The sequence below is a fragment of the Chanos chanos genome, chromosome 13 (assembly GCF_902362185.1).
Source record: "Chanos chanos chromosome 13, fChaCha1.1, whole genome shotgun sequence".
Classification (NCBI taxonomy): Eukaryota; Metazoa; Chordata; class Actinopteri; order Gonorynchiformes; family Chanidae; genus Chanos; species Chanos chanos.
The window spans coordinates 19,282,131-19,308,601 of record NC_044507.1 but is presented as its reverse complement, the minus strand read 5'-3'; the positions used below and the strand labels follow the sequence as shown (position 1 = coordinate 19,308,601).

At 43.8% G+C, this 26,471-nt stretch overlaps 1 protein-coding gene across 3 annotated transcripts; it reads left to right on the top strand.

The window, feature by feature from the left end:
- Positions 1-10,256: 10,256 nt before the first annotated feature.
- On the top strand, positions 10,257-17,469 carry lfng (LFNG O-fucosylpeptide 3-beta-N-acetylglucosaminyltransferase). 3 transcript variants are annotated; one of them, XM_030790230.1, is made up of 9 exons: positions 10,257-10,407; positions 10,456-10,703; positions 15,595-15,643; positions 15,936-16,038; positions 16,186-16,339; positions 16,453-16,538; positions 16,653-16,818; positions 16,926-17,011; positions 17,142-17,469. In XM_030790230.1, exons 1-9 carry the CDS (start codon positions 10,257-10,259, stop codon positions 17,206-17,208), a joined length of 1,110 nt encoding a protein of 369 aa, XP_030646090.1. In that variant the 3' UTR covers positions 17,209-17,469. The 3 variants fall into 3 exon arrangements, with proteins under 3 accessions (XP_030646090.1, XP_030646089.1, XP_030646088.1); XM_030790229.1 differs by having other exon boundaries at positions 10,257-10,454; positions 10,488-10,703; XM_030790228.1 differs by having other exon boundaries at positions 10,257-10,703.
- Positions 17,470-26,471: the final 9,002 nt, after the last annotated feature.

Here is a 26,471-nt window from a genome sequence, read left to right as displayed (position 1 = left end):
GTTGGAGGGGGTAAGAAGCCTACATGTCAGGGTAATTTCCAGTTTGTCTTTGGTGATTAGTGGGGTCTGCTCTTCTTTGTCTTGGGTCCTTACTCCGGCTCTCACACACACCCATAAAGTCATTTAACTGCTTCGCAGACACATCTGCTTCACATTGGAGCAATACGACCCCCCCCCCCCCACCCCCCCCCCACCTTCAGGCCTCCCATGGAGTACCTCATAAAAAGCCCCTCTTTCATAGTTTATTCTCTATGCATTTGCTCCCCTCCCCCCACCCCACCACTGCCCCAACCCCCTTCTCATAAAGAAACAAAATAAACAAGCTTTCCAAATGCTCCGTGATGACAAAGCTTATAACATTCACAGGGTCGTTTACAAGACATAAACTAAAAAGATATAAAAAGATAGCTTCTCAGAGCTCAAGAACGTTACAGCTGTAATTTTTATATGGGTGCTGATTAATGTCCAAAAACATCAGATGGCCCAGCTAAGTATTACAAGGGAGGGAGAGATGAAAAATACATGTATACACACACACACACACACACACACACACACACATATATATATATATATATGAATATAAAAAAGTTAAGCCAGACCATGAAGTGAATTATTACCAATTGAGTAAATTAGTAGCCTTTAGCAGCTGTGCCATCTGTTATGGGTTTTTTTTTTTCTTACAGCACATCCAGGAAGACACAACGATAGACCACTTGCAGAACAGAGGCCCCCGGTATCACGTACATTTGTTTGGAGCTTTTAACTGATGGCCCCGATTAGTTAGCCCAGCTTCAAAGAGCACTGTTTACTGTACCAGAGACACTGAGGCTCCACTGGGGGCCCCGTGACCCCCCCCCCCCCCACCCCGGGGCCCTGGGGGGAAGAGGAACCTGAGGGGTTACACATAGCTGCTCACCCAGGGGCAGATCAGGTATCAGGACACTGTGAAATTTGGGACATTTATTTGCTCTGTGGGACAGGGCCGAGTCAGGGCAGTGATGGTGAGAAGCCTGGGACAACAGAAAGGTCATGCCTGTCTTTTACCTGTACCAGCTCGACAGGGCCGATTCATCTCAACGCTGAGAAAAGGGTTCGGAACGTGAAAAAAGGGGGCTGAATTGTCTCATTCATTCAGAGCGATGTGAATACGTCTTTAATATCTAACCAGATGACATGACGTCCTGCTCCCTTTAGGACATATTGCAGTAAAAACATTAGAAAACAGGGGTCGAGGGGTGAATCTCATTTATACAGATTGGTCTGTCAAAAATGTGCTTTTTCTTTTTCGTCTGTTTTCTATTTCAGCTTGTTTTCAGTACGAGTTCGAAAGATATTTTAATCATCTTTAATGGTGAAATGAGGAGACCGAGGTCGACATGATGCATTAGTCTGTTTTTGCCTGGTTTCTGTTTCAGTGTGTTTTTAGTACAAGTTACAAAAGATATTTTAGTCATTTTAAAAATATTGAAATAATGAGACCGAGGTAGACACTACGCTTTAGTTCTTTTTCTTGCACAAAACAGATGAAGGAAAGGTCCCTAATGTTCAAAATCATTAACAGTTTGCCCGCGAGAATAGTGTTGTTGATGAAAACACTGAAAAAGTTGTATGGCCGCTGAGAATAATTGAATTGACTCTGAACACTGCGAAAATTTCGGGGCAGAAAAAAAAAATGTTGAATCAACATTGAGCTCATCTGACACCCATATTTGTGCTGATTTTCCCACGTCTCTGTTAACCCTTTTGCCTGTGTGTGTGTGTGTGTGTGTGTGCGTGTGTGTGCGTGTGCGTGTACCGTGATTAAAATCATGCCTAATAGACACTGTGACCTTCAGCATTTTTCCCAGCACTCTCTTCATCTCTCTCTCCAGCAGGTTGGGAGAGGACCCTGTGAGATTCTTCTCACGAAACCAGTACAGCCTGCTGTTCTGCCCAGTCGCAGCCATGTTCTCATTTGCCTACGGTATCAGTGTTAGACCTGACCATTCTTCCCACACTGTACATGGTCCCAACCCCAACCTAAGTGACCCCACGGATTCCACATCACACAAACAGCCACAAACAGTAATTCAATGTGGGTGAGAGAGAGACAGAGAGAAAGAGACAGAGAGAGAGAGCGAGAGAGAGACAGAAAGAGAGAGAGAGAAAGAAAGAGAAAGAGAGAGAGAGAGAGAGAGAGAGAGAGAGTGAAGCAACCAAACAAAATTAACAAAACAGCTTGTCTGTCCTGGGCACTCAGTTAATTGGTGCCAGAAAAAGTCCTTCTCTTACAGTCATTCCAGATCCCCTATTTCCATTCCCGAACTACACAGTACCAATTAAAGGTACAGCAGAGCCTACCCACAACGCACTGCCACTGTAAGACATGAGCTCATTAGTGGTTCCCAGGGCAACAAGAGCAATCACAAAAGACAAGTTATGGGAAGAAAGCGGAGAGGTTGGAAGTAGGGCAAAGACAGGGGCTGGATTGACCAGGAAATTATGCAAATGTACTGGTTCAGATGTGTACCCATACACACACACATACACACACATACACACACACACTCACATTTAAACTAATTACAGATTTGAAGGTCAGCCTGTGTCATTCTGTAATACACAACAGGCCCATGGAGATTGGAAGATTTTTCACACGTTTTAGATTGCTTCAAATGACGACAAATTACCTGTGAAAATAGCAAGTGAAACTGTTTAATATTCTGCCCACCACAGCTTTGGAAGGTCTGCTGTTTCAGTTACATATAGTGAACACAAGAGGCCAAGTCATAAAGTTGAAATAGGTAAATGAATAAAAGAGAAAAAAAGGGGGGAAAGTCAGTTTTTCAGTCCTGTGAAATTAATGGGTGATTTGACTGTTTTCATGTTGACTGTTAACATCCTGTTAATGCAGTTGAGACTCTTCACACTTAAGACAATGACTACTCAGGGAGATGGTCTACATGCTTCCGCTGATGCTTCCATCACCCACAGAAAAGACATTTTACTGTGTTTGACTTCCGCTGGAGCTAACGTGGCAAATGTCACTTCTGAGTACCACATTCACTCATGGAAAAACACACACACACATACACACACACACACACACACGCACGCACACCACAAAAACATGTTCACACTCACACACACACACACACACACACACAGACACACACACACACACACACACACACATACACAGACACACACACACAAAAACATGTTCACACTCACACACACACACACACACACACACACACAGACACACACACACACAAAAACATGTTCACACTCACACACACACACACACACACACACACACACACACAGACACACACACACATACACACAGACACACACACACATACACATACACATACACACACACACACACACACACATACACACACACACACACACCTGCACACACCCAAGTATCGGGTGACAGAAAAACACTTTTTACATCCTCAGCCCTGCTCTCTGCTTTCACACCAGACTGTAAATTCACACCGCGTTGTGTCGAGTCATCAGTCAGCCCAAAACATGCCTCCTCAGCATGAGCAGTGCACCAAACCCAGGACTCCACTCTCCAGTCTCCCCCACAGGGCATGATTTCAGTGTTAGTCAGGACTTATCTTATCAATGATTAACATGGCCAACTGTGCCGAGACTCTCAGCGGATGTGCTCTCTCATGGGATGTGGGATGCGTTCCCTCTCGGTGTGCTGAAGAAAAAAAAGCCCATTTACTCTCACAATGGAAACCCCACCCTACAGCAGACACAGGGCTGGACTATCTCATTTCTTTAACTGAGGAGACAAAGGGGATTATTCGGCACCCTGTGATGCTTGGAAATCCACATCTTAAACAGTTATGGCCCTCTTTATGTTACATGTGAATATCTGAAAGGGTACTTTTTGTCTGGCTCGATTATTAGGAGACATTATAAATGAAGCATTGAACATAATTTAATTACAGCAGGCGAGAAGGAACAGGAAGGTGATCACTACACGTACAATATTCAACCACAACAGCAGACAGCACTCGAAACAGAAAGAAAAAAGAAAATAGTGAAAAGCGCTATTTTCAAAACTAAGAGAGCTTTCATTCACAGGTAGAATACAGTGGCTGGTTGTAGTGGGTCCGTTGGCATGAGCTGGGTTGAATTTGAATTATAAAAGAATCCTCATGGGAGAGAAAGAGAGAGAGAAAGAGAGAGAGAGAGAGAGAGAGAGAGAGAGAGGGAGAGAGAAGGAGACAGAGAGGGAGAGAGAGAGATGGAGAGAGAGAGAGAGAGAGAGAGAGATGGAGAGAGAGAGAGAGAGAGAGAGAGAGAGGGAGAGAGAAGGAGACAGAGAGGGAGAGAGAGAGCTGGAGAGAGAGAGAGAGAGAGAGAGATGGAGAGAGAGAGAGAGGGAGAGAGAAGGAGACAGAGAGGGAGAGAGAGAGATGGAGAGAGAGAGATGGAGAGAGAGAGAGAGAGAGAGAGAGAGAGAGAGAGAGAGAGGGAGAGAGAAGGAGACAGAGAGGGAGAGAGAGAGCTGGAGAGAGAGAGAGAGAGAGAGAGAGGGAGAGGGAGACAGAGAGAGAGAGAGAGAGAGAGAGAGAGAGAGAGAGAGAGAGAGAGGGAGAGAGAAGGAGACAGAGAGAGAGAGAGAGAGAGAGAGAGAGAGAGAGAGAGAGAGAGAGAGAGAGAGCGCTCCGGTAATGCTTTCAAACTCAATGGGCTTCAGACAAACCCAGAGACACGTCGTAGTTTCCAGTGGCCGGGGCCATTGTCAACCCCAGCAAGGTAGCGACAGGACACAAAAGGAAACAATCTGGGTTTGGAGAAAGGGCTTTTCATTGTGTCAGAATGCCACAGTCTCCAGATTCAGTACAAACAGAAAAGCTCCTTGTTAAAACTCCTCCTCAGTTGAATTGCCACAGTGTACTGTGATGAAAGATTTCCCATGGTGAAACCTTCCCATAGTTAAACCACTGCCACTTTTTGTCAAAATGAAATATGTCTCAGGTCATCACTGTTAATGGGATATGTGGATAAATTTCACAGTTTGAAAATACTGGGAAATGTTAGAATACTAGTGATAGATCTGTGTCTTTAATCAATCCTCCTGACACACTTGACAGATCCTCATAAATCTATGCGATCGCTTTTCTTACATCAGTGAACGAATTTCTCACTGTCAGGTTCTTTCATGTGCATCAGGTATCTAGTGTTTGGTTAGTTCAGTATGTGTAGTGGTGCTTACAGCTATTTGCACTCGTCCAGGCCCGAGCGTGGTGCTCTAAGACTCCTGTGGCACAGCGTGGTCGAACTCAACGTGTCCAGACACGTCAGTGTGTAATCTGACCCCCTGGTGTCCAAGATTGACCATCTAATCCATCGCTAAATTTTCCCATAATCCATTTGACACGGTAGAAACAAAGCACAAGTCACAACAACTGCAGCTGACAACCCTCACTCTACACAGATCCACAACATCTGCAAGAAATGGCGATCAACAACTTCTGAGAAATGCACAAAGGTTAGCTCGTCGTATCTGTGCCATCACTGAAGAGTTACGCCCGAAAAGCGACGGAATTCGACCGCCTGTTTGAATAGGCGCTCGGCTCTCATGCCTCGGGGTGAAACAGTTTGAGTTAAAAAAAAATGTTTGAAAAAGAGGAAGCTGTGAGATATGTTTTGAGATTTGCCAGTCCTTGAAGCCTCATCCTGGCCTAGCCTTGAGCTGCGGGACGCAGGGATGCAGCGCATGAAAAAGGGGGCTGTGGTGGGAGCCAATAGCTCTGTTTATTCTCTCAGCATGGCTGTGCTAGCACTGATAGGATTACAGGTCACACCAGAAGTGAGAGCCAGAGGAGCCCGCGGCCCCTCAGAAGTGGCTTTGCGTTTCCCTTCGCTGGATGCAACATTAGAGGATGTTCTCTGCAGGATTTATAGCAGGACAAAAAACCCAAGCGGCTTGAGAGACAAATAAAGAATGCAATTTTTGTTTTACACCCCCCCCCCTCTTTCATCTGTCTATAGTGTGCAGATATGGTTTCCATAAAACGGGGTGGATTTTTATTCAGATAGGACAAAAATAGTTGAATTTTAATGCTATTGTATGATGCTAAGTCATGTACTGTATTTCTGCTCTTCAGGGAATCCATCCAGAGACAAAACCATCTGGAAACAAATAACAAGCCCACAGGAGAACAATTATGTTTTTTGTTATCTTCAATGGCAGAGGAAGAGAGAGAGAGAGAGAGAGAGAGAGAGAGAGAGAGAGAGAGAGTTAGAGAGAGGCAGTAAGTCTCTTTACTCTCTGTTTATTGGGAACATATTGAGAAACAATAGCACTGTTAAGCTTCAGGGTGAAAAAAAGGCTCTTAGGTTTTTGAGACCTCATAAGACATCCTGTGGGATTGTACACTTGTATAACGTTCTTGAAAGCTGCTTGCACCAAAAACAGCTGAGAGAGAAGAGACCAGGGCACACTGGAAAAAGTCAAGGCCACAGAGTAACAGCCCAGAGGCTAAAGATATTTTTAATTTTACAATAAAGCAGTTGTTACGCCCTTTTCATCTGGACAGAAACTGTTGATACCACATTATTTCAACCTCAGTCTTTTATTTATTTATTTTTTTACATTTTGAACTATAATAAACATAATTTAATACTGACAGCTCATTGAGAATGACGTTTTACCATTTCTGTCATTTAGGATCAATGAGAATGGCCGTTTTTGTTATAAACTCTGAAGGTTATGACTTCAGACAGATGACTAGTGGGATTATGATGCAAAGCCACACAGACATCGCTCTCCTCAAATACAGCTGGTATACATTTGACTTCCATCTCCAAAATGCAGGAACCAGTCAAATGGCTTGAGGGGAGGGAAAACACGATGATGAAAAGACAAATGAGAGTCGGATGAAAACGGGACATGGCCACAATGAGAGGGAGCCTCTTTACCTCAAAACAAAGCATTTCCATTTACCCCCCCCCCCCCCCCCTCGCCGCCTAAAGCTGACTTTTTCTACTGGGCTTTATTTTTTTTTTTTTTTCTTCTGTTTTCTGTTTGAAGGGGACAAATAGTCCAGAGACTTTTTATTTAATCTCGGACATTATTCAGTTACGGTATGTAAGCAAGAAATTGGTAAAAAATTGAAAGGCCAGATAAGATAAGCTTCTCCCCTGGTTTGTACAGCAGTTTCTCAAACAACTGTGCCTGAGTTCTGCAAACGTTGTAATCGAAAAACAAACAGAAGCAATGCCAAGCTATAAGAGCCCATGCCTTGGCTATAAGAGCCCATGCCAAGCTATAAGAGCCCATGCCTTGGCTATAAGAGCCCATGCCTTGGCTATAAGAGCCCATGCCTTGGCTATAAGAGCCCATGCCTTGGCTATAAGAGCCCATGCCTTGGCCATAAGAGCCCATGCCTTGGCCATAAGAGCCCATGCCTTGGCCATAAGAGTCCATGCCAAGCTATAAGAGCCCATGCCTTGGCCATAAGAGTCCATGCCTTGGCCATAAGAGCCCATGCCTTGGCCATAAGAGCCCATGCCTTGGCCATAAGAGCCCATGCCTTGGCCATAAGAGTCCATGCCTTGGCCATAAGAGCCCATGCCTTGGCCATAAGAGTCCATGCCTTGGCCATAAGAGCCCATGCCTTGGCAGTCAGAGGACTCAGAGAGTGTTGGGCTGCCAAAGATGTTCACACGGAGCGACAAAGCGTTCTCCCAGAGCCAGCGGTCCCGTTCAAAGACGAGACCCCCGGACTGAACGCGACCGTCGCACCTCTGTCTCCGTGCATCACCGCGTTCTGATAACTCTAAAAATAGCATCGCTGTAATCATATCCGTGCCTCGCAGGGACCCCGCAAAAAAAAAAAAAACCTTCCAGTGTGCAGTGCAGATGCTGTTGCGGCCGGCTCTGCAGGGAGAGACAGAGAGTGTCGCTGCGTTTATTAGCGGCCTCCTCGGGCGTTCTTGTGGGCTGACGGGCGGCGCTTTGGTCAAGGGATTTCATTTCATTGGAATTCAGCGGTAACATCTTCAGAGGGGAGGGATTCGGGATGTGGTGTGGGATGTGTGTAGAGAGGTGGGGTGGGGGGGGGGGGGGGGAGAACTTAAGTTTAAAAAAGGGGGAAAAGAATGATAGAAAGAAAGAAGCTTTTCTCTTTTTTTTTTTGTTGCTCCTGTCAGAGGGAAAAGGGATGGGGGGGGGGGGGGGGGTTAAAATAGGGAGGTGGCTGGCGTGAATCTGAGGTACAAGCAGAACTTTCCTCCAGTGCATTTTTAGCTCCAGTTTTAACAACATCCATTGTCTGGGGATTCTAAGGAAAGAGATCCTGCCAGACGTCTTGTCTTTTTCTTTTCTTTTTTTTTTTAAGGTAAGCTGGGTCTCTCTGTTACATTCAGTGAAAAGGCTTGCTGATCCAAGAGGAACAGAGGCCAAGGAGATGACCTCTTCTGCCTGGTTTCTTATACTAGCTTTAATGTCCTTTTGTGGGCCGTTTGAAAAGATGGACAAAAGACGCAGTTTGTCTGTCAACGTCACTGGAAACTTTGCAGTTGGCATTTTATTCCCAGTCACATTTGTGCCAATTCTGACCCAAATCCAGCTAAAGCAATTAAAAAATTTTTAAAAAGAAATACCAAGGATTAAGAGTTGATCATAATCTAAAAAACAATGCATTTAGCAAAACAAATGGCCAAGCATATAAAACACTGTCAAATGTCAACAGAACCACTTTATTATATCTTTTTTGCATATCAATCAAACACAGTCAAAAAGTAGATTTAGTCAGTATTTTAAAATGCTGTGTTTTCTGAGCAGTGCCTAAAGTGGCTTGTCTGCCTTTTGAGAACTTGAATGAGAAGCTGAGACATTAGGTCAGTAAGCAGCAGCAGCTGCTGGGCTGTGTGCTGGAACTCACTCCCAGGGGTCATGTACCCTCCATCAGAAGCTCTTCATTGTGGAGGAGACACCATTTCAATAACAAGCTGTGGGGAGTATGCAACTGTTAAAAGGCCTTCCAAGGTCAGCTCTGAAGAATTGGCTTCACCATGCATGGGCGCAAACTGTTCGAAACCACTTTGAATGAGAACTGGAACGGTTTGACACTCCTAACGACCAGTAGCTTCAAATTTATTCTGGCTTTTGAATAACAATGCGCTCACATAACATTCAGGTGTCAGAAGCTTCACTTTTAAAATTGGATTTGCTGTATGTCCATATTGAGAGTGCAGTAGAACTGCAAGTTTGAATGTGAAAGTTTGTTAATATACCCTCTCTGAGTTGACTGCTGGTATGAAACTCATTTCTTGGTATATAGAATTACCAGAAACACCTGCAGTAAGCAAGTGTGTATGGGCAAAGCATTTCAGAGTTGTAAATCTATGAAAGCAGACACACACACAGACATGCACACATGCGCGCGTGCGCACGCATGCACACACACAAACACACACACACTCACACACACACACACACACACACACACACACACACACAAACACACACAGATTATCATCAACTGTCAACCGGAAGCAAAGACAAACTGAAATGCCATTCTGTCCACCTGCTGTGGTGTTTTCACAAAGTAAAAACTTTGACGTATCTGGTTATCAGTAACACCTGCCTGGCGCTGTTTGTTAATAAAACACGAAGCAAGATTTTGATCTGTTCTACAAACACGACTTCCTACCCCAATAAAAAATATATATATATTGCTCAATACACTTTTTGGCTGTTACATTATTTACACAACAATGTTCTCTGTGTAAACAAAGACAAGCAAGAGCAAAGGTAACCATGTAGGTTACAATCGTTTGAATTTAGGCACGTTCCGTTATGGAAATAAAACGTATCATTTATCTACAGGTGTTGGTAGAAATGGTTTGAAGGGCATCCATAAAACCTCTTTGTATCTTTGCTTCCATACATTGTTTCACTGGTATGTCCCCCACCCGTCCTCCCCCACACGCAACACTTTCCCCGCTGTGGGAGGGTCTCACTTACTGATCCCTCCCATTGACTATGCCAAAACGTTCCCACAGCACAATGACCGCTGTCGGACCGCCCATCTGGCGTGGCTTTTGTTCGGGGGCAGTTTATAAAACCCCCTCCAAATTATAGTGATGAGAATGTTTCGGTAGTGCCACTGGACGTTCGATAGATGAAACTGTAATTGTTTTGTCTCAGCTAGAATATCTTAAGGGCATTTGAGTTGATGTAGCTCACATTTCTCGAATCTGAATAGTTATTTTTTTATTTTACCAACATGCTGAAAAGTTACGGCAGGAAAACTGTGCTCTCCATTGCGGGAGCGACTGTCACCTGTCTTGTGGTGCTCTTGGTAATTGCACAGCACCAACGAGTTGAAGTGGACGGGATGCAGAATGAGAGAGAGATAGGACTGCGTTCCCTTCAAAGTCTAAGAGAGCAGGGGACAGACTATGTGGCTGGCCAAGATACGACAGTGAGTCGGTCACCGGGAAACGGCGAATCGGAGATTAAAAAGGGATTCTCGGCGTACTTTTCCAAACTGACACGGGGTAGGAGAGAAGCGGAGAAACCCACACTGTCTGTGAGCGCGGCGACAAATGCAGCACCAGTCGAGGACATCACCGCCGATGACATCTTCATTGCGGTCAAGACCACCAAGAAGTTCCACAAGTCCAGGCTAGATCTTCTGCTTGACACTTGGATTTCAAGAAACATGAAACAGGTAAACAAAAGCTCAAATATATTTGCAACTTTGTCAACGTCCTCGACTGTACTGTTAACGTTACAGACACTTGTTCGCACGTTTCTGATGCCTCGTGATAAGAAAACAAAATTGCCCTCACAATAAAAGAAACTTCTTAAAAATCTTTTTAGAGAATGTCTGCAAGTACAGTATCTAAAGTAACAATAGGCTGAAGCTTTCCAGGAAGATTTTTTGGTGAGTTTAGGAGAGGGATATGAGTATATAGACGCGGCTATTAACATAATCCCCATAAAACAGCGCTTCCATAGAAAATGACGATTTGTGTCCTCAGCAAACACAGCAGAAGTTCCTATGTTTATGGCCATTTTCTCAGACGCCCTCTCCCGCCTGGAGAGATGCTTCTGTGAGAGACAACAGCACTTGAGAGTCGCCCCCCCCCCCTTTTTCCCCCTCCTTTTTTTAGCTTCTCTCCCCATTCTTCCCTATTGTTTGGGGTGTCCCTGTGAATACGTCAGGGCTGTGGAAGCATCGCGGCAGCGGCCTCAGAGCTGTCCCCTTTCCAGGTCTAACAAAGCGTCTTTCTGATTGGGAAGGAAGAAAAGCCTTTTCCCAGCCCCTTGTCACCCACTCTCCATGGGAACCACGGTGCTGGAGCCGAGACTAGGTCAGGCTAGGAAGCGGTGGGAAAAGCGGAGCTTCGTTAAAGGGGATGCCAACGGGACAAAAGATGGCTTCTATAGGCTAGCTTGGACTCTTAGCAGCATGCTGAGTGTTACACAGTATGAAAACGTGGTCTTGAGAAACAGGGCTCTTTTTTTTTTTTTTCTACAGCACACACAAAGGCACCATCAGTCCACAACAACAAGCGAACAGAGGCCAGTCAAAGTGATTTTACCCACCGTATTGGATTAGTCAAAAACAGCTCTCAGAAAAGTCAGATTAATTTGTTGCGGGTATAACCAGCATCTCCTTTTTTTCCCTTCTCTCCCTTTGTGTACTGAGGACGTGATCCTCTCTGTGTGGGCTGGGAAAATCAAAGGTGGACAGATTAAGACTCTTTAACTTCAGACTAAGGAGGATAGTGGTCTACTGAAGTAAGGCTAAAGACACAGGGTCTCACGATCACTACTTTCCTATCCTAGATTTCTACCGACTGGTCTGTGTTCCTATATTCCTCTTTACCTCAGGGATAAACTAGTCACATTCCCAAGTCAGTACTCATCATGTGGTCTTAGAATAAGCTGGAAGTTACAGTCATCCACTGCAGCGTTGCTTGTTCATTACAGCGGATGACACATGTTTAAGCACTACACAGAGAGTAAGAGAGAGAGAGTGAGCGATTGAGAGAGAGCGAAAGAGAGAGAGAGGAAGAGAGAGAGGGAGGGAGAGATAGTTGACAGCAGGGTTTAATCAGGACAGCTGGTGGGGGAGCAGTGTCTACATAAAAGCCTGACTAGACCCCCAATACAAGTGGGAGTTCCTGGAGGGAGGGTACCAGGTGGAGAACAAAAAGCTAGCTTTAATGCCATGCCAGTCATACGAATCTCTGCATTTCCCAGTGTGTGCATATGGTCACCACCACCCCTCCCCCTTCCTCTCAACCCCATCCCACCCCCCAAGGTTATTTCAGAATTCAGCAGAGGGACACCTGAGTGGTTTAAATCAACATAATTATCATTTGAACCACACAGGGATTATTCCAAGGCCTCCAGTGCACCAACTGGCCTTGTGCCAGGGACTGTTGGCACTGAACAAGTGGCTTAGCACTGTAACCTTCAAAATCATGGGAACCGTCCCACATGTTCAGGGTGGTGATGCAGGGCTGCCACCGTAAACATAGGTCATAGTTTCTATTTGGGAACTGTAATCATCACCCCCTTTTGTGACTCCTTTTACCCCTACAAAACCGCGCTGTGACCTTCTCGTACTCTCCGGTCACATGACGCGCTGTGTGAACTTTTATGCATGAGGGCCAATCTGCTCTCACATGGTGTTTACATGTAAACATAACCCGTGGATTCAGCTCTGCCCCGCTGCTGATATTATTCCAGGAGTTCTGCTCTGCCTGGGAAAGAACCCTTTGGTTCTGATTTGTAAGTGTCAAGGTGATTTTTGTGTTCCTTTCAGCCTTGGATAAAATGCCAGGCATAAAGAAACTGTAACATTATTGTCGTGCTGTGAGAGTATTGTGTGTAGTCTTTTGTATTCGGGAACCAGGATTGTTGTAACAGGAATGATAGGGGCTGATAAAATATGCGTGTCTAAAGTTCTGATGAGTCAGGACTCCTGAATAGTGTTTATTCTCTTTCTGCCTGCCATCGCATGAGTCTTTGGATTGTTCATTCTATAGCCCCTGACTTCCGGTGTTTCTCAAAAATTTCCCCCCTGAAACAATGCAGTTTCCCCAGTGAGTAGACTTCACAACATTGAGAGAACAGTCCGTGCAGCGTTTTTCCGGTGTCCTGTTACATAGTAAACTCCCATAAGCTGTTAGGTAAAACAGGGCCCATTCCTTACTACTCAAAATTACAGTGACAAACCACATCACTGTCGGTTAACACATATAAAGCATTTTATAAGTGTGCGTGTGTTATGGTCTCCAGGCACCTATTTCATTTTATAGGCATAAATCCTTAGAGAACCACATTCTCTCCTATCAGACAGAGTAGAGAAGCAGAGGAGTGTTAGGTTTATGTGGGGAGGTGGTAGTGTGGTTGTGTAGCCTGGCAGGGATCGCATGGAGGCAGACTATGGGCTGGCTGATGAAGGGAGGGACTGCAGTTTGTTTCCTGTCCGGGTGGGGAGATGGAGACAGCCAGCCGGGCTCCCAGCTCACCCAGGACCATGCCAGGGCTTTCTGTGGTAGGGCAGTGCAGCTCTGCTCACTCAGCCCTGCTCTCTCATCTCATCCTCCCTCTGGCACCATCAAATAAGCAGAATAGTAAAAACCTCCAGCCTTTCTTGTGTGTAGGGGAAAATTGTCAAATGGATTATTATGACATGTGGACTTGTGATTTACAATGCTCCAAGAGAAAGTATGTGTGTGACAGAGAGAAAAAGAGAGAGAAAGAGAGAGGGAGAGAGAGAGAGAGAGAGAGAGAGAGAGAGAGAGAGAAGCAACCAAACAAAATTAACATAGAGAGAAAGAGAGAGAGCGTGAGTGGTTCCATTTAAAGTTCTTGCATTTTCTGGTTTTCTTCAGTTCGGTTAAAGGGAGGAACAAAGACCAACGCTTTTGCACCTCAGAAACTTTAGTTAACCAGTGCAGCTGTATGCAAATGGCTGCAAACATATTGAGAAATTACCCAGTGGAGGCATTACCCAGTTTGCAGAACACCCCCTCATTGTTCTGTTGCAGAACACTGGAGAATGTGGGCTAGGCAGGGGGGGGGGGGGGGGTCAAAATGAAGCTGAATGACCACACACACAGATTAACATTCACTAATCACTGCAGCGGCTTTTTTTCTTTCCCACCCTGCTCTCTTCCCCTCTGTCCGTGCCTTGGCCTGTCCTGGCAGCTGTCTGAGTGATTAGGCTGTCCTTTCAGCTCAACTTTTGAGCAAACAGCGCCAGCCTCTGATCCCTTTAGCAGTCTAACTGCCAGCCTGGCTAAACAAACAGAGACCGTGAGCCGTAGCATCGCACAACATCTGCTCGAGGTTTGTTCCGCAAATCAAATAAAAGCAAGGCTTGGCAACGCTCAATGTCAAAACGAGAGCGCAGAAAGGTAAATGCGTGTGTGTGTGTGTGTGTGTGTGTTTGGCATGACCTCAGCCTGTTGTTTGTGTTTTGTAGATACAGATCAAAAAGAGCAGCTTCAGGTTGGAGGTTCAGAGAAAATCAATTAGTTGGGACTGTTGGGTAGTTGTACATGGTGTGTGTGTGTGTGTGTGTGTGTGTGTGTGTGCGCGTCGGGCATGTCGGAGCAGGTCGGCCTGTCGGGACGCGTGGCTGCTGAAAGGCAGTGCGCGGCAGGTGCTGTTTCACCTGAGGTGGAAGGCAAACAGGTTCAAGGCAAAGCAAAAGGGCATGGGCGGACCGCCTTCTCCTCAGTCAGTCTGAGGCGTGTGGCTGAAAGGGCTTCTTTTCAGGAGAGCCCACGCTGACGAATCCTCGCTGCCGCCTCACACCTGCTCTGTCTTATCTAGCACAAAAGAGTGCTTAATCCTTAGCTCACTATTAAAGCACCCCCCTCCCTCCCTCACTCCCTCCCTCCCCCCGTCACTTCACTGTTAACAAAGCCAAGACTATCACACATCACTTTAACTTTTTCACATGATGGATTTTTAAAAAAAAAAAAAAAGCTTTAGATTCGATTGTCCAGTATAACATGTGCAGCGGAGATAGCAAAAACAAAAAAGACCAAATGTGCGGATTCTTTGTCCTGTACGGCTTGTGGCTGATTTTCCATGTCCTCTCATAAAAGCATTTGAACATTTTTTTTGTAAACAACAAAAAAAAAGAAAGAGGGATAAGGAAAGAGAAGTTGAGGGGGTTCAGGGGGGAGTGTAGTGGAAGTGGAAGGGGGGGGGGGGGTGCAGGGCTAGTCTGCTCCCCTCTTTGTTCTGTGTCTGGGATGCTTTTGGGAGCCTGTGCGGTTGCCATGGAGGGCTTGAAAGCCAGTACAAGGGCCTTTATTCAAAGGGGAGGCAGAGTTCGGCTTGTTTAACTGGCTGAGTTTTCCATGGCGTAAAACACAGACAAAAGCTTCTAATCAGACTGTGAGAGATATATGAAGCAAACATACAAAGGCACTGGCCATAGTTTGGAATATTTAGTAGTTCCTGTGAGCTCTTTTGAGATGTTTTTCACAGAATCATTAATTGGTTTTAACTTGTCTCTGTTCAGCGAGAAGAGAGAGAGAGAGAGAATCAAGAGAACTGAAACGTTTTGCTTCTTTGTGTTGCAGACGTACATCTTCACAGATGGGGAAGATGAAGAGCTGAAGAAGAAAATTGGTGAGTATGGCGTATTGATGGAACTCTCATAAACCAGACGAGAGCCAGTCGAGAGGCTCTTGTGAAAAGCACATACTTCGGACTCAATGAGACCAGGCGTTTAATCCGCCCGAGAATCTCGTACTTAGCTCTGGGGGCCGGCGCTATCTGGCACAGATGGTACTGAGGCATGTGTAGAAGGCGCCTGCTTTGCTCTGTCGCTCTAGTAAAACATATTAGTCAAATTGATAGGCCTTAGTGAAGTTCAACATGAGCACTCACAACTGTTTCAATCTCTACACACACTTTACAGGCAGTCACGCCATCAACACCAACTGCTCCGCCGCTCACAGCCGCCAGGCTCTCTCCTGCAAAATGGCTGTGGAGTACGACAAGTTCATCGAGTCAGGCAAAAAGTAAGTGTGACAACAGAACACGACGACTTTATAATTAGTGGCCGTTGATTATTAACCGGGGGGTGTGTGTGGCGGGGGGGGGGGGGGGGGGGGGGGTGTTGTGTCTAATTTGCAGGGTCTAACTTGCTCTCTTGCTTTGTGTTTCAGGTGGTTTTGCCATGTAGATGATGATAACTATGTAAACGTGAGGAGTTTGGTGAAGCTTCTGTCAAACTATCCTCACACCCAGGACATGTACATCGGAAAACCCAGTTTGGATCGGCCCATCGAAGCCACCGAGAGACTCGGAGACAACAAGATGGTTAGTGCGCAAACGTTTCTGTAACGTTACCAAAATGAATACTGGCTTTCCTAGTTTTTGGGCGTGAAAGAGAGAGTGTATCAGATGCTTATGGTTCATGTGCTCCTTTGCAGAGACCCGTCAATTTCTGGTTCGCTACTGGAGGAGCAGGCTTCTGTGTGAGTCGAGGCCTTGCCCTGAAGATGAGTCCATGGGCAAGGTAATGAGAAAACTAGCACACAAAAGTCACACTGATTTCATTCATGTCAAACATCTGACCTGCTAGATAACATTTGTGTGAATGTTAATATTGCGCTACTTGTTCCTCCTTCAGTGGCGGCCATTTCATGAACACTGCGGAAAAGATCCGTCTCCCAGATGACTGCACCATCGGTTACATCATCGAGTCGGTTCTGGGTGTGCCTTTAACCCGCAGCAACCTATTTCACTCTCATCTGGAGAATCTGCAACAGGTGTCCAGAGCAGAGCTTCACAAACAGGTAAGATCCTTATTGTCTTACCATTTCATTTCTTTTCTGTAGAAGAACCGGAGATGAAAATGTGGCTTATTTGGATGCTGCTCATTCTCAAAATTCTCATCTTTCAGGTTACGCTAAGTTACGGAATGTTCGAGAACAAGAGGAATATCATCAGCATGAAAGGGGCTTTTCCCATTGAGGAGGACCCTTCCAGGTAAGGCTGCATTTCAGAGCGTGTAACCACACAAACATTACAGTAACCACTCTTACTATGATCTCTAGCTTACCCCTGCTTTCTGAATGAGTTTGATGACGTGTCCTTTGTCTCTGTCTTTGTCTTTCAGGTTTAAGTCAGTGCACTGTTTGTTTTACCCAGACACTCCGTGGTGTCCTCCTCAGGTTGCTTATTAAAAGTGACCGGCTCCTCTGTTGGTATCCTCGTCCCTCACTGCCTCGGTATCTGTAAGGCAGGTGGGACCAGTGTGGTATTTGGGCTGTGTGGACGCTGTATTTTTGATGCAGGGGCACACGGCTTCTTGTGGTTATTCTGGACTGCTGTGCGGTCTGCTTTTGGACGTTTCCTTCCTGGCTGGTGCTTCAGTTTCCTCCCTTGGCCAAAGGGCAGTGGAGCAGAGAGCCCCAGCAGAAAGGAGTTTTTCAGCATCAGTCTTCACAGGCAATCAACTTTTGCTATGTGTTGTAATTATTGCTTGTATTCTATTTGCAATTCTCATAGAATGTATGTTTATTATATATATATATAAATATATATCCAAGCCTTTTGCCAGCTTTTATATGCCTAGCATTTATTTGATTCTCAGATGTTTTGTTTCATGGTTTATATATATATTTTTTAAAGGGCCTTTGATGCAGTTCAGGATTATTAATTGTTCAGGTTTGATTGGATGCTTTAAAAAATGTTTAACATTGGAAAGAATTAATTCAGAGAAAGTCAGTTTTTACTGGGTGCTTTAGTGATTCATTTAATTTCAGAAGACTCCGGAAAAAAAACAGTGAGATGAAGGTCAGTTGTTATTGGTTTCGATTAAATATCAGTGTTATTATTTCTATAATAACAGTTACTTATAATAATAATAATGTTTATAATTGTTTTGCTGGCATGGGCAGTTTTCTAAATGTACCCTCATGTTATTGGAACCTGTGGGTATGTTAGGGTTAAGCACTTTCCCCATCCCCTCCAGATTTAGGAAAACGAATGCAATATTGAAACTGTCCATTGTGTATCAAAGCTGTGTGTTAAAACTGCAAAATGCAAAAAAAAAAAAAAAAAAGAATTAGTCCAGAATCTGAATTTGATTAATTTAATTCCATTCTTTTGCATTCTGAACAATCTTGGCGATTCATTTGTATATTTTAGGGATTTGTTTCATTGAATATCTCAAGCTTTTGCTTTTTGCTCAAAGATGTATTTATGTGAAAATTGCACAGCTTGATTTGGAATGAACTGTTTGTTGCTCTTGTTAAGTACCTTAAATTTGTAAAATGTTTACATCCGCTTTTGACTTAATGATGTTTACCTTGTCTTTCACCCCTTGGGGCTTTAACAACCTATGTTCATGGCTCAGTTTGAATGTGTGGCAGCTTAAACCTTTAGAATCGCATGATTTAAAAAAAAAAAACATTTTTTTTTTTTGCTTGCGTTTCATTTTCTCAGATTTGCACAGAGTGGTCTGAGAGAGAGCCATAAAACTCCACATTTCTCACAAAGATCCTTTAGCCATTTGAACAATATATTCAACTTCCACATCTAATGCTTAACATCTACTTTACATGAGCAAAAACAGTGCCTTAATGTCAGAGATTTTCCAATCTCTGTGTCGCTCACCCATGTTGGGTCTGATTGTATAATTCTGTTTTACAGCAGTATTTGTGTACTGTGACTGTATTTTTCCTTTTCAAATGATTGTATTTGTACATAGACATTTAGACTGTATAAGCATTTATTTCTCACCTGTGGATCAGACCTGGTTCTGAATATTGTTGTTATGATGTGATACTGCTCGGAACTCTAGCCAGCGGCAGTAATTTATACTCCAGTATCTGGACTCTTCATCCCATTGTTCTAATGTCTGCATCTCAGGGATCTCTTGTCCTGATGTCGTTACCGTGGCGACCACTGTGGTAACTGACCTTTTGAGCTTTTGAATAAAATGCAGCATACCCTTTGCTGACAAACTTAAGATCTGTGTCTGTTTGACTTTCATTGACTTTTATCTTGCCTTCTGTAATCCACATTTATTCAAAATCTCTGTGAAATGGACCTACTTGTGTGGGGATTGGATATCTAAGTTGTTGTATGGCGATACAGAACACTAGAAGCAAAATTCTTCAGAAATAAAACCACAGTGGTCTAGAAGATAAAAAAAGTCCCTCCTACCATGGAAGAATTGTGTTGTGCTTTTGCTGAGGGATGTAGAGAAAACAAATAATTCCCCAGAGGGTCCTGAACCTTGGCAGTGGTCCAGGGTGTAAATTGTATCCCTAATGGAACACACTTAGAAGTGAGGACTTGCTCCAAGGCTGTTTATTATTCTTCAATCCTGGGTATGGGAAAGAACACTGTCCTAATAGCAGAAATTTTGGGGAAAATAAATGGTTGGACACTGCAATGTGTGTGTGTGGGTGGGTGTGTGTGTGTGTGAGAGAGAGAGAGAGAGAGAGAGAGAGCATGTGTGATAATGAAACTCTGTAGAAGGCCTGTAGAACATCCACATTAACCATATGAAAAAGTAAACACTTCCATTCACACATTAACATAAACGAAAGCACCAGATACAAGCAAACAAGAAGTCACAACCAACGAAGCCTTCACAGTTTTCTGTGATCTGAGAATATGAATACAAAAATGGATATAAAAATGACTATTAAACACCAGTAGAGCTGAAACTTCCATCAGTGCTCAGGAGAGTTCAGACTTCTGAGAGCTCAGAGTTCATCACATTTCCTGTAAAAAAAAAAAAAAAAAAAAGCCAAAACGAGGTAATGATTTTATATGAGAGCTAGTCCAAGACAAGCTTTATTTCAACCCCCACTCCCCCTCCCAAAAACTTGCTTATCCTCCTCTGCCCGATGTTTGTTATTCATTTATTTTTCTGCTACCCATCTGTATAAATCCAGATCAAAAGGATCTGGTTACTGACCAAGGCGTGTTTTAATGAATACATATCCATGTTTTCCTGGCTTTATGTTCAGAGTTTGGATTCCTAAACCACATGTCGCTGTTTTCCCATGAGCGTACTAGCATTCAGGGGATTCCTACATTCCTCTGGTGTAGTCTGAGAGGGACACAGACACACATTAATACAGTATCACATCTGTCACTGGTCATAAGCTTTACGACTTATGATGAGCGTTCCTTCAATAGGATCCAACTATAATTCATTCATCCAAACCTCTTGAAAGACCTCAGGCCGTCTGTGTTTCGGATGTGGCTGTTGAGGAACAGACACAACCCATGAGCCATGTCCTCTTCAAATGGAACTTCAAACACTTTTTTTTCCCCCTCTCTCCCACAACACTGCGTCTGACCAAAGCTATGATTATGGTTTCTGGTACAAAATGCTCCTCTTTGGTAGAGAGTTTGGTTGTTACATGCTTAACCAAGCTTCACAAAGTCAACTCAAAGCCTCCGTTTTCAAAGACAACCATCACATTATCAAACCCTGCTTACCCTCAGTGACTGCTAAATTTACAAGTGAGGAACAGTGAGCGAATTAGGCTGAACTGCCGTAAAAGGCAATCAAGCAGAATGAGAGTCTGTCATGTGGCAGATGCCTGGTAACAGAGATAACAGGCGCCCACACTGGATCAGATAGTTATCAGTCACCAACAGGAAGATGCTATATATTGACATGTCCACACATACATACACACACACATTGCACACTGATACATACGCACTTATGCAAGAACAGAAAAAGAGAGCGGCGTTCAGAGATACAGAGAGTGAGAGAGAGAGAGAGAGAGAGAGAGAGCGAGCGAGAGAGAGAGAGAGAGAGAGAGAGACGCCTTTTGGTGTGAGGTTTCTGTGGTTCACTTTAGTGTTACAGCGGTTATTTCATTATTTCATTTGCTAATAAATAAGCAAATAAACAAGGCAATAAATAAATAGGTTAGTTATTTAATTGCTTGGCAGATTTTTTTGACCTGAGAGATGTCTTGTCTTCAGTCAAACGCTGATGGAGGTGGATGACCTCAGCGCACTAGTGGGTATTCAGTAAAAATTTTCACCCAGTCAAGTTAACTGAACTTCGAACGAGTTCCGCCACCCTCTTTAACGGTGGCGGAGAACGCTATTTATGAAAATTCCGTTCCCGCTTCCGTTCTCATCTACATTTTAAATTCCAATCTTTAATTAAAGCTTTCTTCTTTTCTTGGTTTGTTATGGCTGGTTTTCCACTCATGCATGTCAGGGAGACCACACAATGTTTTCTCAAATGAGTGAGGAAGGGTCAGGGAATGTTTGCAAATTCATGCTTTTACTCCAATATACAGAGTCCTAAGGGGCAAAAAAGTATAAATCATGGTAATTTCTGAAAACCTCTGAGACACTGAAAACTTCCGAGAGTCTGGCACTTTTTCTTTCTAACATGCACACATTTGCAAGACAGACAGAACACCTCCGCCACTAGCCGCGCTGGGATTCAACAGATAAATAAACAGTTTCGGGTGTGCAGCGACCATGAAGTACCTTTGTAAAAAAAAAAAAAACCAAAAAAAAAAACCAAACGATACCCACATTTCCAATGTGAGTCAGACAGCCCAAGGCACCTAACAGTTTTTTTTCTTCTGGGAACCTTTCAGCTGAACTTTCAGTTCTCCTCATTACAATAAGTGTATCATGCTGTACTTTTTCCCTAAATGAATGCAACTGCTGTGTTGAGAAACGTAACACAAACGCAGATGATCCAACACTCTTACGTGCGATTCGCTGGATAGCACGTCTTTGTCTTTTACTTCACTTTCTTCGTGGAGACCATTACGGCATGCTATTAGAAAAAAAACCCCTCTTGTTTGGGGTTTGATTTTCACCAGACAAATACATGGCACAAACTCTTTGACAGATAGCTAAAACACTGGAATGAAGTTAAGTAGCCTGATTAGTTACAGACCCAATAAACCGCGTTTCATAACGAGGTACTGCGAGATAACGATCGGAACCACACAGCCTTGAAGGGGCCTGTTTCCTCCAGATAAAATATAAGAGCAGATACGCTTGTAAGTGTCACTTCCTCCATCTCTCACCACTGCAGCTGATTTTTAGGCGCATGAGAGACATCGTTACTTTTTAGGCTAACCGGTAAATGTGTCATATGAATACAAAAAAACCCTTTTCCATATGTTTTTATTCTTGTAGCAGGAGGGAGTAAAGATCTGAAGTACTGAGGTTTGCTTTATTTGTCTGAGGCTTGCCCTTTGGACAGTGATTCTCTGAGATCAACATATGTATTTCATGCAAAGCAGGAGATAATGGACATTCTTTCGACTAGTACCCTGTCTCTCCATATCCATACCAGCCTGCGGCAGACAGGATTCCCTGCGTTAGAGCGTTTCTCCCGGCCTGTCAGCAAACGTGAACGTGAAATATCCTCAAAGGCTTTGAATAGGTCTCCTGTAATCAAGATATAATATAATCTCTGGCTGAACCAGCTCTTCAACACCAGGGCTCTTCAACACCAGATTTTTTTTTCTCTCAAAGGCCTCTCATGCATATCCGCTTCGTTATGATCAAGAAAACGTACGCGTCTGATGAGAGCTGTCTCTTGAGTGTCGTAATAATCTCGTAAAGTGTCCAAATGTTGCAGCTCGTGTAGAACTCGTTTTATCACCAAATTTCTCAAATACTCTGAGAGAGCGAGTCTCCAAAACTGACTGCAAATGAAAATTCTAAGAAGGGAGTTCGAACTATTCATTTTCATCATTGTGCCCCCCCCCCCCCCCCAAAAGGAGAGAACGGCGGCGTAATCAAAATGGTTTAAACTGTGAGTAAATTTATTATCAACAAAGTGAAAATGTCCACCGTTACTCTCTTGTGGCTCATTTCAAAACTGAGAGTCGTCATAGCAGAGCACCGTGATAAAGGAAACTTTTTAAGACCTGTGAACTGTGTACGCTAATTCACAGATCATTTTCCAGGCATCTGCAGCGAGCTAGTCATGAAAACAGAAAATCGAAGAAACTTTGATCTGATAGGAGAAAAAAAGGTACAGTTCACCAGCAGAGTCCCCAAAAAATCACACTCTTTTGGCAGGTGACGGGCGCTTAGTCTCAAAACACCTTACCAAAACACATAGCGTATGGGTTCGCTAACACATTCGCTATACGAATTTCAACAGCATGCAAAGTTACTGCCTAAAATCTTAGTAGGGCAACTTTAAAATCAAAGTAAATGAGAAAATTATTTAAACTTCCCTGATTTTTACCTTGTAGCTTAAGCTACAATTGTACGGGCCTTTGGGGGTTTTCTCAGAAAAGTGTATCTTTGCGCTGAATTTATAAAGACATTGTGAATACACAGTCGGCCCTCCACATTTGCAGGAGTCAGGGGACACCCACGAAAGTGGAAAAACCTCGAATACCTCTAGGCCCCCCCAAACCTTGCGAGAAACGCGAGATACACCGCACACAGAGACATGACACATGAGTGAGGCTGGCTAGTACCGTGTGCGTAGTTCTTTAGCGCACTTTAACTTTTTATAATGAATTTGTGTATGTATTTATGGTCGTAAGTTATAAAATAGATTAATAATACATATATTTTATTCATTTATGACATTTTTTAGTCTACGCGCGTCGTCTGCACTTTTCCGAAGTAGGCCGCAAAACTCCAATAAAAAATTCCATTTAATTATTGATGCCAAACTCGCGAACAATCGAATCCGCGAAAGTTAAACCCGAGAGAGTCGAGGTTCAACAGGATACGTAGTATGCAAATTGTGAACACTTGTTCGGATCTGTAAGAGTAAAACGCAGTGTGAGCGATGGAAAAGTCAGAGAAGTAGTACGCTGTCTCTCCGTTCGCGTGTATTTGATTCTCAAGGACAAAGTGCGACGTGCTTTTTATGAACCGTAACGAGCAGCTGTTATGAAAACTTGTGTCAGTAATTTACATCATAACAGAAATATCGCACACAACAGTTGGAAATCGTCCCATTGCAATCATACATGCAAATTTCAGCCGTAACTTTTCTTTCGGTTGAACGAATCTCATGTCATTTTGGTCTGACCTGTCATTTAAGGAGAGAAAGTCTCGTCACAAATTTACCTAAAATAAAACAGTCCGGCCCGTGGGTAGTGCATAAAATACATAAATATTCCTTAAGATTTGAGAGGTAAACTTCTATGGAACTTCAAATAAATTCTGTCATAAAACACATTTTCATATCAAGAATCTCACTCGTGTTCCTTAGGAAAGTACAGAAAAGTGTCAAAACAAATCTGAAATTAGCATTACTTATGACAACCTGCAAGTGCCTGACAGCATGGAAGTATTTCCCTGAGGGAACTGAATCTGTTTATCTGTTTTTGTATGTGTGTTTCCTAAGGGACACTGCTGTACTCCTTGCAAAGCAAGATGCAAAACAGAAGGTAAATTGGCAAAGAAAGAAAGAAAGGCAGAAAGAACGATAGATAGATAGATAGATAGATAGATAGATAGATAGATAGATAGATAGATAGATAGATAAATGGATAACCAGAGTCTGCCACATCAGAAAAGCCACAGAAAAGTCCCAGGGATCACATGACTCACAGCTACTTTTCAAAAGCCTTCAGAAACATTAACAGCTCTGCCAGTTGCCTGTCAGCCAGAGATTCTGTTGAGGTTTAGCAGAGTTCTGTTGTTTTTATTGAAATGAGGTTCGACAGCTATAATCACACATACTTGTGGAGTGTGTATTGAATGCAGGGCTGATAAAACGGTGAAAAAGTGTTCCATCAGAAAACCTTAAGGCAGAGAGGGAGAGAGAGAGAGAGAGAGAGAGAGCACGCAGCATCTCTTCCTTGATTTACTCATTCCCTCTCACGCCCTCTTTTTTCTCTCTCTCTCTCTCTCCTGTTACACTGCAGAACTCGAGTGTGACCTGGCATTTTAGTCACAATGGCGCTTTCACGTAAAAGGCGGTTTTCAAGGTCTTTTTTTTTTTTAAATGGAATGTTTAAGGCATTCAGAGGCAGTGTAGTGAGCTAATGTAGAATTACATCTTGTTAACTTTCTCTTGTGTCACTGAGATAGCGGGAAACAAGCAGACTAAGGTATAAATCTCAACCCCCCCCCCCCCCCCCCCCCCCCCAAAAAAAGGCTGAAGAAAAAGAACCTTTCAAAATGTGACAAATAAAGGGCTCTGACACGAAGAGTCAGAAGCGTTTGATGTCTGTGAGCAGTAGGGCAAAGAGATGGTAAGTTGAAGGGGTGGGTAAAAGGAAGTTAACTGATGAGTGGAGCCCGACGGCATCAAGCCCAGAGAGCCCAGGACAGGGATTCATTCAGAAGGGCGTCCTCCCTGCTGGTGGCGGAGAGGTGTGTTAAAAGGGAGCCGCTCGAGTGTGAGGAGCGTGGAGGAAAACGCCCACCGTCACACAGCTGCCTCTCATGGTGTCTGAGACACAAACCCCGTTACCATGACTACCAGATCAAGCCCTTCCCCTCCCCTCTGAGTTCAGAAAACACAAAAGCTAGCGGCAGCTGCTGCTGTGGAGCAGACGCATGGAGGTGACTGGGATTTTGCTCAGAGAGTGTTCTTCCAACCCATCATCTTTACTAAGACCGCAGAACCGAGAAGCACCTACACATTTGCCAGCAGAGCTCCCAAATTCCCCTAAATAATACGCTCTATCATCTTCTCAGCAGATGGTGTCGTGATATTGAGTGTACGGGGATTTTCAAAGAGACACTTTTCTATCAGATTATCAGTATCACAAATCATTTGACAGGAAACATACAGTAAGTTGGATGACTGCGAGCTTATCTTTCTGTAGTAACGCCAAACTCTTTCGAGAATTCATCGTTTTCTCCAAAGATGAGCTGAGTAGACGCATAACCTCAGGGGGAAAAAGGTGGGTGTCCAAAAGTAAAAGAAATGGGAAACTGTCTATACCTGGCACGGTGCCCAACCCCATTCAGGAAGCGTACACGGGGGGGTACCTGGCACCGTTTCACCACACCATTCTGCCGTCCACTTCAATGCATTTGCATTGCATTCCTGCAGTCCGACAAAAGAGGCCTAATTCAATTTCCTGACGAGTAAGGCTGTGTGAAATTTCATTAGCGGCCTGACTCACAGACTAAACGTCCACCGTCTCATTGTATAGGGAGAGTGTTCTAGTCTCAGCACACATTGGGTCTTTCTTTTTGGATCTATGAGTTATGACGTGATCGTCCTCGCAAACATGTTTTTTTTTTTGGTTTATTATTCTATTTTCAATACCATCTCGACAGTACAGTGAAAAACAGTAGTCCACAAAATGAGGGTGCTTTTTCGGTAACAGGGTTAAGAGTTAGGTAGATCTGTGAGAATACTGGTGAAAACTATGAACGGTCAACAGTTTCATAACAGCATTAGGATGTACGATTCAGAGTCTAAGCACAGAATGCACAGTGTGGCCAAGCAGTTTTCTTTTTTTTTTTTCTTTTGCGTGCTCTTTGTCTTCCCTCA